At 34.4% G+C, this 14,129-nt stretch overlaps 1 protein-coding gene across 2 annotated transcripts in view; it reads left to right on the forward strand.

Annotated features, from left to right (window-relative positions):
• The window catches only part of LOC114330073 (G protein-coupled receptor kinase 2), a 778,149-nt gene that overhangs the window by 697,843 nt on the left and 66,177 nt on the right, over positions 1-14,129 (forward strand). For both annotated transcript variants that reach the window (XM_050642802.1, XM_050642803.1), the window contains one exon: positions 10,523-10,828. In XM_050642802.1, the coding sequence (XP_050498759.1) occupies positions 10,523-10,828 (306 nt within the window). The remainder of the gene's footprint in view (positions 1-10,522; positions 10,829-14,129) is intronic.

Genomic DNA, 14,129 nt, shown 5'->3' on the forward strand with positions numbered 1-14,129 from the left:
GGAAACTCTAACAATTAAAGAACTTTTTGTGATCTACAACTTTTCTTTTTCTCTAAATGTATAAAATGTATAAGAAATGTATAAGAAACGTTTTATACGAAAAACATTTTTTTTTACTTTCTAAGATTATTTAAAATCAAAGCAAAATCAGCTGTACGGCTTCACGAATTTTTCATCAGCTACTCCTCATATACCTTTTAGAACCTTCAAATTTGAAGGTTCCTTCACCTTTTTACGTGAAATCTATGATTTTGTTCGCAGATTTTAAAACGCTTCTCAGGAGCAACAATGACGCAAATGCAATGTTTTGCAGTTTTGAGTTAAATGTGCCCAAAAAGTCAGAATGTATCATTCTTTGGGATGTAAAAATGCCATAAACCTAGTTCATTTATTGGCCGCTGGGAAGCAGTTACGTCGTTGTCAAAATTATGTACTTTCGGTCATGTTGTTGAAACGAAATCGCCGCAAATGTTAGTTGTTCATAGACTGTCGAACGGAACACTTCGTTTATATTTCTACAACGACATAAGTGTAGATTGTGACAAAATAAAGAGTTTTTTTAATGTTAATATTGTAGACCAATTCAAACCGATTCACACTTTCAATATTTTAAAAATATTGAAAGAACAATGACGCAACAGGGAGGCGGCAAATCAAAAAGTTTACGTGGTAAACTCGGGTGGTCCGATATAGTTATTTTCCTAACAAGTGCAGAAAGTCATACTTTTCCGCACCCGACTGCAGTTTGCCGAACGACGCAAAGCGGGAGTTCGGCAAGCAGTCGAGTGCGGAAAGGAGACTTTTTGCAAGAGTTAGGAACAATATTTTTTCTACGAGTCTTTAAAAAATGACCAAATCTTAATCAATTAATTTAATTAATATGAAAATACATACACAAATTAATTCTTTGACAAGGTTGTCAAAACCAAACTTTCAATATAATTAGTTAGCATGACGACGATCTTGGTTTCCATGACGATGATACAAAACGACTGTTATTAGGTTTGTTCTAGCGTTAGTTTCAAACGGTTTGAAACCATCAGCGAATAGTGGACCAGCGCGAGTAGAGGGGATAGCACTGGTGACTGTATTATGTTCTCTCACTAACCAACTGTTTGCTGACGGTTTATGACTAGTCTGGCTGTTTGCTAGAACAAACCTATTATCTACCGATTTGACTTTCGAGTATTATGCCAAAATAGTTTTATTTCATCGAATTGTCGCGTTAATTTCATTAAAACAGGAACATAATAAGATAAATTTGAAATAAAATAGTAAATAATATCTAAATATTAGTTTATTGCATGTATTATAATTATTTTAAGGCCGTATTAAAATATCTAAACGCGTGCGGAAAAGTAAAACGCGTGCGGAAACGTAAAACGCGTGCGGAAAAGTAAAACGCGTGTGGAAAAGTAAAACTTTCTAAACTAAAACGCGTTCGCGAAATTAGACATTTTTGCACGCTCGTAGAAAAAGTACTTGGCCTATCCGTCCGATGCCGTCACTATCGTAAGAGAAGTCTACTATCGTGTAACGCAGTGGTTCCTAACCTTTTATGCCTGGAGACCCACCTTATGATGTTTTTTTAATATCCGCGGACCATCCCTCACCTACGGACTGGCGCCATTGCATTGGCAGATTGTGCACGGTCATTGCACGCTACTCAGCTACTGTAAGTGCCACGCCGCGACCCACCAGTTGGGAAACGCTGGTGTAACGTAACACGTAACGCATTCCTGTAGACGGCCTACGTCAAAATCTCAGCCCGATCGGACTCTTGGTTTTGTTTTGATCGCGTGTGGAAGCAGGCATATTTGGGTATCTTAGAAAAATTAAAAAAGAACAAAATCGGTGATTTCACTCTTGTTTTTGGAAGGGGATTCCCACAGCTAAATCAAAAAGCACTTGAATGCTGTGTACGGTGACTCTTTTCCTTCGATGCGGGGACCGTGAAAAATTGGTTTATGTTTCAACGTGGTCTCACGTCGATATTTGATAAGTCACTCCCAGGTAAACGGCTACCATGGAGGATAACGTGAAAGAAATCCACGATCTTGTATTGACACACCGCCCACTGAAGGTAAGCGAGATAACTGAGACAGTAGGCATCTCAAAAAATCTCGTTATTTATATCCAACATAAAGTTTTGGACATAAGAAAGCCGAGGGCGCGATGGATACCACTTCACAGCAGTATATCTGAGGCTGTTTAAGCGTAATTCAAATGAGTTTATATGTTGTTTCATAACCGTCGACGGAACATGGTTCCACTGATACACAACACAGACCAAGGAACAGTCGATACAGTGGACGTCACCAGTGGAGAAGAAAAAAATGGTCATCCACCATGACAACGCACCGGATCACACCTCCTCCGTTGCCATGGCCAAACTGGTTGAATTTGTCCCATCCATCGTATTCTCCAGGTTTGGCCCAGTACGACTTATTTTTGGTTCCAAATTTGAAAAAGTTCCTCGCGGGCAGCAATTTAAGTAGAATGAGGAGTTCATCACCGCCAGGGAAGCCTACTTCGCAGACCCCAAGAAAACATATTTTCCAAACGGGTTAAAGAAGGTGGAACATCGCTGGGTCAAGTGTATCGAAATCGAAGGAAACTACGTTCAAAAATAAATCACCACTTTTCCAAAATTTTCGTTTTTCTTTTGAAGGCTAAGTACTTATCGGACCGCCGTATTATATTACCAAAAAACTAAAATTGTCATCTAAAAGTAGATTCAAACCGTTCAAAAAAATGTCAGTAGTTGTTCACTTAACCTTTGACTTGTTAACTTTCTTGTAAAAATATTTTTAAAAGTTTGTTTTCATTAAAATTAATGTACTAAAGCAAAAAAACAATCTATATAGAAATTGAAGAAATCAACGGACGTGTGGCATTTGTTTGCTTTTTAGATTAAACGCGTCCATTCGTATAATTCGATCGCTAGACACAAGAGAGAGCAAAATGTTACCGAACGAGCGCTTCAATGCATTTAAATAACCTTCATTTTTTAAACATTTAATTTTGCTAAGTGGATTTCTAATACTTTCAGTTTTGTAGTCCAGAGGAATTATGGCAATGAGCAGGGTTAGCTTCAAATAAAATTTTACGTTTCCATTGCATTGTTTCTTCTTTTTTTATTTAATTAGAAACCTTTGGAGACGTAATAATGTACTTTTTAACTATCTAATAGACAGTTAATGAGTTCTAACTAAACAACTATTAAAACTAAAAAAAAATAATACAACAAAACAGTACCAGCACCACAAGAATTGAGATCAAGCATCCTAATACCTGCCTTCAAAAAAAAAGGAGAGAAATCGGACCCGAAAAATTACAGAGGAATTAACTTATTAAACACAACATTAAAATTAACAACCAAAGTGATAACAAACAAACTGAATGAAATTATAACATTAGCAGAAGAACAACAAGGTTTGTATGTCGGGAAGATCATGCTCCGTCACTATATTTTTAATGAGACAAGTTCAAGAGAAATCATTAGAATACAACAAACCGTCATATTTATGTTTCGTGGATCTTAAGCAGACATTTGACAGGGTCAAATTAAAGGACGTTATCCATTTGTTATATTCAAGAGAGGTACCTCAAGGAACTAAAACGCTCGAAAACATCTACCAGAACAACACAATAAAAGTAAAAGTCAAAGATGAACAATATAACTGACCCAATTGAAGCTGGTAATGGGATAAGACAGGGGATTCCTTGAGTCCTTTATTGTTCAACCTGATCATTGATTAAATAATAAAAAAAAAGTAAGAACAAAAAAGGATACCAAACGGGAGAAAAACAACCTAAAATAATTTGCTATGCAACGATGCAATACTAATCTCTCAAAGTGAAGAAGATTTACAACGTAAGCTGCAGTAATTTAATATAACCGCCAGAAAATTTAACATGTTAATTTCCCTAAAAAAGACAAAATGCATGGTTATAACAGCAAATCCACTAAGATGTAAATTCTACCTGGAGGGTCATATAATATAACAAGTGATGGAGTTTAACACGTTAAGCGCCATGGCGGTCCCCAGGGACCGCTGCGTATTGACGAAACTGCTACTTGACCCAGGGGCATTTTTTCAATATTTTGTCTAGCGCTTAACGTGTTAAATATTTAGGCATTACGCTATCTAGCTACGGGAAGCACGAAACAGATGTGGAAGATCAAGTGAATAGAGCAAACAGAGCCATAGGTTGCTTGAATGACACAATATGGAGAAATAAAAATATCGGAAAAGAAATGAAAGGCAGAATTTACAAAACAGTCATCACACCAATAATGACATACGCGGCAGAAACACGACCTGACACAAAGAGGACAAAAAGATTGCTCGAAACAGCGAAGATGAAAACCCTTCAAAAAATCGATGGTAAGATACTATGGGACAGAGCTAGAATTACAGATATACGACGGAGAATGCAAGGTGGATAACATTAATAACTGCGTAAGAAACAGAAGAGTACACTGGAATGACCATATAAGCCGAATGACAACAAATAGAGTAGTAAGGACGGCGAGAGACGGTTCCCCAAAAGGAAGACGATCGAAAAACGTGGAAGACCACGAAAATGGTGGAACGACAACTTACTAGAGGCACATGGAAAAAACAGACAGAGTCATGTCTGTACAAAAAAAAGAGAAGAAAAATACATAATTTATAAATATACATAAAATTTTCTTATTTAAACTGAAAATTCACATTTCAGCATAATTGGGGTCACAAAATGGTCATCTTAGTGAAGTAAAATACGTATTAAAATCTAGAGAATTAAAAAAAAATTATACAAATCCTTGAGTCGTTGAGAAAATATTTTTTTCTACGAGCGTGCAAAAATGTCTACTTTCGCGCACGCATTTTAGTTTAGAAAGTTTTACTTTTCCGCACGCGTGTTACTTTTCCGCACGCGTTTTACTTTTCCGCACGCGTGTTAATTTATATATGTTAATATGGCCTTAAAGTAATTATAATACATGCAATAAACTAATATTTAGATATTATTTACTAATTTATTTCAAATATATCTTATTGTGTTCATGTTTTAATGAAATTAACGCGAGAATTCGATGAAATAAATATGCTGAAACTTTGGTTTTGACAACCTTGTCAAAGAAGTAATTTGTGTATTTTCATTTTAATTAAATTAATTGATTAAGATTTGGTCATTTTTTAAGACTTTTTAAAGACTGGTAGAAAAAATATTGTTCCTAACGCTTGCAGAAAGTCTCTTTTCCGCACTCGACTGCTTGCCGAACTCCCGCTTCGCGTCGTTCGGCAAACTGCAGTCGCGTGCGGAAAAGTATGACTTTCTGCACTAGTTAGGAAATAGTATATTGTGCAACAAGTGCAGAAAGGTACTAATTTCTCACGAGTTTGAAAAGTTGCGGTACGAGCGCAAGCGAGTGCCTCAATTCAAACGAGTGAGAAATTACCTTTCTGCACGTGTTTCACACTATACTTTTTCTACAAGCACAGTTTTTCCTAAAAATAAAAATCACAATTTCCAAACGACGATTAATTATAATAGGTACGTACCTATGTGATAAATTTTAAACTGTATTTAATTAATACCTACTAATCAATTTAAATTCCTTATACCTAAATAAATTGCACAGAAATCAGTTAAAAAATTAATGCACTGCCTTAATTTGTTTAAATTTAAACAATTATTACACATTATTGACATTATATTTATGCAGTCACGGATTTACACAAAACCTACTTCATTCGACGTCTCTTGCACAGGTTGCTAAATCCTTATTGGTTATTTGATAATTATAAAATGTTTAATAAGAATAAAATTGTAAAATAAAACAGTTGTAACATCCATAATTTAGTTTCTATGCTATAGTTAAATATAATAATTGTCTTATAGGTTATATATTTGTCTAAAGTTTAACGACGGATGTAAACAGAATATAACGTTACTCAGAATGCGGTAGTCCACGGATGTAAACAGAATATAACGTTACTCAGAATGATGTAGTCAACTGTGCAGAAAAGAACTTTGCGGCACAGAAACGTCACTTTGCGGCACAGAAACGTCACTTTTCTGCACACTAATGTCAAATATCTTATACTGTGAGAAAATATCAAGTTTGCTAACATAAAACCGTGCAGAAAAGTGCACTTTGAATAGTGGTTGTAGAAAAATAATTATATCTTAATTTTTTCTAAAAATTATTTTAGTCATTTGGAATCTTTTCCTGAGCTGTACTATATTGACGCATTTTTTAAATAAATTAATTTCTATAAGTTGTATATTGCCTATTTTATTCAAAGTATTTTTTAGGTTCATTTTTCCTGGGAATTTCTATATACATAATTTCATTTGTAAATGTCTGGAGTGTTTTATGTGTATTGTAATTTGTCAGACTATCAGAATATTTAGTAAAAGTATATACAGTAACCGCCACGCTACTAGACACACGGGTACATTGAGCTAATACAGTTCTGGACCCTTCGCTTGTTGCAGTGTTTACTTTTTTTATAGAACAGTTGTATTTTAAGTTTATAATTGTCATTGTGTTAAAGTTGTAAAAGTTATAAAGTATTGTAATATTGTTCATGTTTGAATAAAGATATTTTAAAGCAGAGTAGCAATACTATTAATTAATGTATTTTTTGAATGGAAAAACAATAATTACTATTTTGAATAGTTTCATGAGAGTCACATAAGACAGACATGAAAGTCACAGCAGGGTCGGCCCGTGTCGTGGTAGGCAAGGTAGGCGCCGCCTAACCTCTTCAAATGTACAATAATAAATTTTATTTATTAATATAAATTACTTATTTCAAAATTGTAATTTACAAATTTTGACACAATATCTAAGTATCTAAAATAAAAAAGGTAATTTTTTAATTTCTCTCCGAAGTTGTAATTGTTGTACGCTTCACGTAGTAGTGCTACTCACTTCTATGATGGCACTACAATATATTCAGGTACTTTTCAAATCCGCCTAAGAACAGAACAGAATGGTATGCGTCTTTCATTCTTTACGCTAAGCACATCGCTTTAATTGTGGCTTGTCTGGCCGTAGTGGGCGAGAATTTCCTGGAAATCGTAGTGGGGCTAAATAATCCTGAAAATTTCCCCCTAGTGGGGCTAAAGGCGAAATTTTTTTGCGCCTTCGACAATGGTTGTGGCGAGCTGCATCTCGGGATAGCCAATTGTATGTTTTAGGATCCTGACTACAAATACTGAAAAAAAAAACTAAAAGTGCGAATTTTGTCATGAAAGGACCCCGCAGAAACCTTATGGGAAATGGCTCTCTGTCAAATGCTCTGAAACTTTGGGTTCTGGTAGTCCTTGATGTGTAGAACAAAAGACTCAATGGGCACATAGCTCCAAAAAATCATGGTTTTAAGATATAAGCCTCTGAAGGTATAGGTACAACGAGGACGTTTGAGTTGGAATAAATCCATTTCCTCGAGAATGGGCGACTCTAGAGATAAATTACAAATCAGGTCGATTTTTGTTTTTAAATTATAATTTTTTGGCATATATATATCACTAGTGACGTCATCACTAGTGGTGTGATAACTCATTTGAAAGGTTATTAAATTTTCTATTCAATAATATAAACATTAACAATATTATTTATACAGGGTGCCCAAAATTTTTTTTGAATTAAATTAATTGAGACAAAAAGAAGAATGGATATGATGTATATGTTACAGTTCAAGTTGATTCTCAGTTAGAGTTGACTTTTCCTAGTTTGAGTCAACTCCAACTGAAACGAGCAATAAAAGTTTATTTGAAAAATTTAAATCAACTTTTACTAGTTGAAGTTGACTCTTCCTAACCCTTGTTACTAAAAGTAGATTATACAATTTATACGAGTATAATCTCACGTGCATTTTTGATGAGTGTGCGTCTGTTTGTTTTGACCGTTTCAACTACTTATTAGTCCAGGCTGGAACGTCGCCACCGTTAGGTAAATTATTCTGATTCGATTTTTTTGCACAAACTTACTCAAACAAATACATCCTTATAACAAATACACAGTATCAGGCGGTACCGCGGTCGAAAAATTGTTTAACCAATTTTTGTTAACCAAATTCACAAATGGCTATTTGTATAACAAGGGAGGAAAGTGCTACTTTTCCTCCCGAGAATGAAGTTTACTGCCCTCTTACTGCCCGACGCGTAGCGGAGGGCAGTAATCATTCAAGGGAGGAAAAGGCACTTCACTCCCATGTTATACATATGGTTTTTCCACCTTCCTTCAAATAACAAGTAATTTTTTCATTTTTACTTAATTTATTTATGTAACTAACCAACAAAATTTATTAAAACTAAAACTAACAAGTAGATACAATATAACTGTCAACTGTCAAATTTAAGTCAAATTATTAATGTAAACATTGTTAAATCAAAATAACAATTTATTGTTTTTTACCATTCTGCAAAATAAATAAACGTTAAAATGTATAGATACTTACGTAATAGAAAATAGATATTGTACAGGGCGTCAATAAGTTATATTTCATGAATGAAATACCATGACGTCATTTTTTACTTTTCCTCCGTAGGGAGGAAAAATATTTTCCTCCCTAGGGATGAAAAGTACAACATTGCTCCCTACAATCAGGTCCGGAAAAGAATACTTTCGGCAGAGGTAGGTGGAAAAATAATTTTTATCTACTCTACCTCATATTATGTATAAGTTTTTATTGTGTGAAAATTGTAAATATAGAATTGTACATGAAGGGTTTAAAGTGTGCCTGAAGTAATAATGTATTTTAAATGGGATTTACTTTTTCGCACTGTTTTTTAGCACACTTTCATATAATCAAATATCCTTAACTTTCGACTTGTGATGGTGATGACATGTGAGCAATAAATTACAAAAAAAGTTTTGACAGTTTTGTGATTTGACAGAAGTTTGAATTTTTAAATGTCAAAGTTCTAAAAAATTGTAAAATAGGAATGTATTCCAGTGACGAAGAGTTGCAGTTTTTTTATTTGTTTTTTGGTAGATAAAATATCGTATGAAACTGTGCGTGAAGTACTTTTTGCGCACTTAGGCGATGTACAGCACTTGGCCCGCTCGTGCTCTAAACATCGCGTGCGTGCGCAAAAAGCATACTTCACGAATTGTTTTATAAATAACTAAGTAATTCAGTCCGGACAATTTTTTTTAGATTATTTTGGTCATTCGGAGCAAAAAAGGTCTCCTGTGATTTTTCTCTAAAATTGATAGTTTTCGAGTTATACGCGATTTAAAATTTGAAAAATGCGAAATGGCCATTTTTAAGGCTTAATAACTGGATTAAAAACTACTATTATGAAAGTCAGAAAGTCACCTAATCAAAGTTTAAAGCCCCCCCCCCCCCCCACAAGATCCTGAAGAAATTTTTGTCATTATTTTATTACTAAGCTGTTATTTTTAATTATCAACAATGAGCGCTAAAAGCGTATTGAGGCGGCCGTCAATGTGAGTGCGAGTAAGATCCTCCATTCCGACCGTCCAATGGTGCATATCAGTCGCACTCACATTGACAGCCGCCTCAATACGCTCCTAGCGCTCATTGTTAATAATTAAAAATAACAGCTTAGTAATACAATAATGACAAATATTTCTTCAGTACCTTGTAGGGGTTCCGTTAAAATTTGATTTGGTGACTTTCTGACTTTCATAATAATAATTTTTAACTGAGTTATTAAGCCTTGAAAATGGTCATTTTCATTTTTCATGGGCATTTTTCAAATTTTAAATCGCGTATAACTCAAGAACAATAAATTTTACAAAAAAATCACAAAAGACCTCTTTTGCTCCGAATGACCCAAATGATGTAAAAAAATGTCCAAAGTGAATTTTTTTTGTGAATTTGTTTAAAAAAAATTGTTTAAACAATTTTTCGATTACGGTACCACCTGACACTCTGTGGATTCGCTATAAGGACCTCTTTTTGAGTAAGTTTGTGCAAAAGAATCGAACTGGAATAATTTACCTAACGGGGGCGACGATACAGTCTGTACTATAAATATCACGATTTGAACATAATATACAGTAACATTTAATTTCTAGAATCGGTTGTTTGTGTGAATCAACTTTTACTAAATGGCATTGGGAAGAGTATACTTTTTCTAAGTTGGAGTCTACTTTTACTAGGAAATGTTGATTCAAAATCTTCATTTTATATATTTAAAATCAACTTTTATTAAAACCAACCGTTTGAATTGACTCGAACTAGGAAAAGTCAACTCTAACTGGATAATCAACTTGAACTGTAACATATATAATTCGAAATACATTTTACTGTTGTCCGAATCCAGGAAAAACTGTTTTCCAATTGGTTTGAACGTATGCAAAAGTGTATCGATCTTGGTGTGACATATTTTGAAAAGCAATGAAGTAGTTTAGGTCTATGTATATATTTTTTGTTTTTATGGCCAAGTATATGCAAAACTAAAAAGACAACCTATCGTAATATCGATTGTATAATATATTTTTTAAGTATGCTCGATTTGCCTTAATTGTTAATTTTTGTTACAGGTTAGAGCAACGGGCAAGATGTATGCATGCAAAAAATTGGAAAAGAAACGGATAAAGAAGCGAAAAGGGGAAGCTATGGTACTCATAGAAAAACAGATTTTACAAAAGATTAATTCCCGGTTTGTTGTCAGTTTGGCTTACGCCTACGAAACTAAAGACGCTTTATGCCTTGTCTTAACTATAATGAATGGTGGAGATTTGAAATTTCATATTTACAACATGGGTGGTGATCCAGGATTGGACATAACGAGGGCGAGGTTTTATGCTGCGGAAGTTGTGTGCGGCTTGGATCATCTTCACCAACAGGTAAGTGTTTATAATTTTCGTAAAGACTTAAAACAGTGATCCTATGATAGTTTTTATATAAAAGATATAAATTTTTTAATAATATTTCACTACTTAGTAGGCCGGGCCGAAAAAGGGCAACATTTTATTTTAATTTTAAATGGGCTAGTAAAAAAAGTTGTATATGGTCGTCCTAATACTTTGTACCAATAAGAGACCGAATTAAATTATTTTTGTCGGGCACCTGGAGCCAAACAAATTTTTTATTTTTTTTGCTTTATTATTGGCGCGGGTCAGTGTCTAAAATACTAATAGCAATGCTATTATCTCGTAAAAAAAATTCATCATGATCTAAAAAAATTTAATCGGCCCCCGGGACTGAAAATGTAAAAGAGGGGCAAAGAATGCATATTTACTATTTACGCGCTGTGAGCTGTGCACTGTGCAGCTCTTTGCTTGAATTCGGCACACAGGGTTTTTACATTGAAATATTATGCAAATATTTAACATTATTTCGTACATTCATTCAACATTCAACCCTGAACTCACCACGATGAAGTAGCTGCACGGCGAGTACCACCGACCCACCCTCCTTTGCTCAATATTTTTACTTACTCACTTCTTAAACCATTATATTGACATTGCCTTTCAAATATCGGCAAATTCTTTCTGGCATCAAGTTAAGCTCGAATGTAACCATATCTAGATTCTTCACCGCACACTTTTATTAGTCCATGTGGTGAGACCGCTCCCGTCTGAAAAACATTTCTAATTATTTTTCTCTGCGGATTCATATTCAAAAATGTCACCTTTAAACAAATCTGAAGGGTGCCGGACGGAATTTGTGGGCAGAAATTGTTAAAACAATTTTTTTAAACAAATGCCTAAGATCACCTTTTATTGTCCCAAAAAATGTATTTTTAGGTTTTTTGGGTCATTCTAAACAAGAAAGGTATCTTGTGATTTTTCTCAAAAATTGACAGTTTTCAAGTTATAGGCGATTTAAAATCTAAAAAATGCGAAAATATACGCATTTTCGAGGCTTTCGAGGCTCGAAAAACTCATGGATCAAAGTTTAAACATTCCTTTTCAAGATTCCGAAGACTCCGAAGAGTGATCGGGTCTAACTTCAATTTAGACCGTAGTTTTTTAATTGTTAATGATGCGTGTTCATCCGGATTTTTTGCCGGTGCGGCGCGCACTATTTTCAAAAATCTCCTATTTTCCTCCGAAAAATATTTTTTCTAGATTCTTTGGGACATTCTAAATAAAATAAGTTTCTTGACATTTTTCTCAAAAGTTACTAGTTTTAAAGTTATAAGCGATTTAAAATCCGAAAAATGACAAGAAAAACACATTTTCGCATTTTAAATTGCTTATAACTTTAAAACTAGTAACTTTTGAGAAAAATGTCAAGAAACTTATTTTATTTAGAATGTCCCAAAGAATCTAGAAAATATATTTTTCGGATTAAAATAGGAGATTTTTGAAAATAGTGCGCGCCGCACCGACAAAAAACCGGATGGACGCGCATAATTAACAATTAAAAAACTACGGTCTAAATTGCAGTTAGACCCGATCACTCTTCGTAATCTTAAAAACGAATGTTTAAGCTTTGATCCAAGTTATTGGCACCCTTAAAAATACTACTTTAAATATGAGTTTTTAAGCCTCGAAAATGCGTATTTTTGCATTTTTTAGATTTTAAATCGCCTATAACTCGAAAACTGTCAATTTTTGAGAAAAATCACAAGATACCGTTCTTGTTTAGAATGACCCAAAAAACCTAAAAATATATTTTTTGGAGCAATAAAAGGTGATCTTATGTATTTGTTTAAAACAATTGTTTAAACAATTTCTGTCCAAACATTCCATCCGGCACCCTTCAGATTTGTTTAAAGGGGACGTTTTTGAATATGAATCCGCAGAGAAACCGAATTAGAAATGTTTTTCAGACGGGAGCGGTCTCACCACATGGACTATATTGACTTGTCAGTAATTATCTAACAAATCTCTCACCGCGTGAGTATGGCAAGAAAAATTGAAAAACTTTGGAACTTGTTTCACCATATACCACAATCTCTCATCGGCCAAAATGATGTGTTTAGGCCGCTATTATACAGTATTGCCCAAAATAAACAGTACTGAAACTGAAACACAGATATCTCTTTGTGCGCGCTGTCATATTCAAATTAACTAGTATAGACCTGTCAAGTAATCCTTAAACAATTAATTATTAAGGCCTAATTGTTAAAAATGGTGTTAAGTACAGAGGAGAGAGTGTTTCTTGTGGAGCATTATTTTTGCTCATACGGAATCGGCCGACGTAATAGTGCAAGTCTGCAATACGTCTGTGATCAATTCACACAACGGTTTAATAAACGTTCTTCAAGTAATGCTGTAATTTTGGAGGTTGTTGAAAATTACAGCTTTACTTGGAGAACGTTTATTAAACCGTTGTGTAAATTGATCACACACGTATTGCAGACTTACGTCGGCCGATTCCGTATGAGCGAAAATAATTTTCCACAAAAAACACTCTCTTCTCTGTATTTAACACAATTTTTAACAATTAGGCCTTATTAATTAATTGTTTAAGGATTACTTGACATGTAGGTATATACTAGTTAATTTGAATATGACAGTGCGCACAAAGAAACATCTGTGTTTCAGTTTCAGTACTGTTTATTTTGGGCAATACTGTATTAGGCAACTGGTGACGCCACCAAGTTGCTCCACTAGTGACTCATGACGTCACGGGGCATTTAAGTAAATGAGACCTATTAAGAGGAAAACTGACAGAGCGTGTTGCGACATTATGAGTGAAATAAAAAAATGTAACAGAAAAAGATAAAAACTGAAGACGGGGTTCAACCCAACGTGAAAAAGATTAAACGCAAGAAGGGATAGAGAAATTTCTGTCAAAATTTGGTATTTATGACCCTTAAAATAACACCAAATGCTAAAATTTATTAGCCTGTGGATAGTGTGGATGTCTCGTCAGCCGAGGGTACGATCAGTGGCGTGGTAATTTTATGGTCAAACTACGTTTTGTTCTAATTTTTATCATTGTGAGAATTAAAAAAACCAACTAATATTTTTATCTCAACCACTGAGGGCGGTCAACTTTTTGGTTGCCTGTATTCTTCGGGACATATTCGGGACATTTTATCACAAAGTAAATATTACTAATTTTACCGTCTTGTAGGGTATCTGCGTTATCTTTCTTTTCCACTATTATATATATTATATCTCTCTTTGTCGACGTTTAAATTAGGACCCACTTGAAGCTCGCTTCAACACGCGCCACGACCTCGTCGTG

This window comes from Diabrotica virgifera, chromosome 2 (genome assembly GCF_917563875.1).
Source record: "Diabrotica virgifera virgifera chromosome 2, PGI_DIABVI_V3a".
Lineage (NCBI taxonomy): Eukaryota > Metazoa > Arthropoda > Insecta > Coleoptera > Chrysomelidae > Diabrotica > Diabrotica virgifera.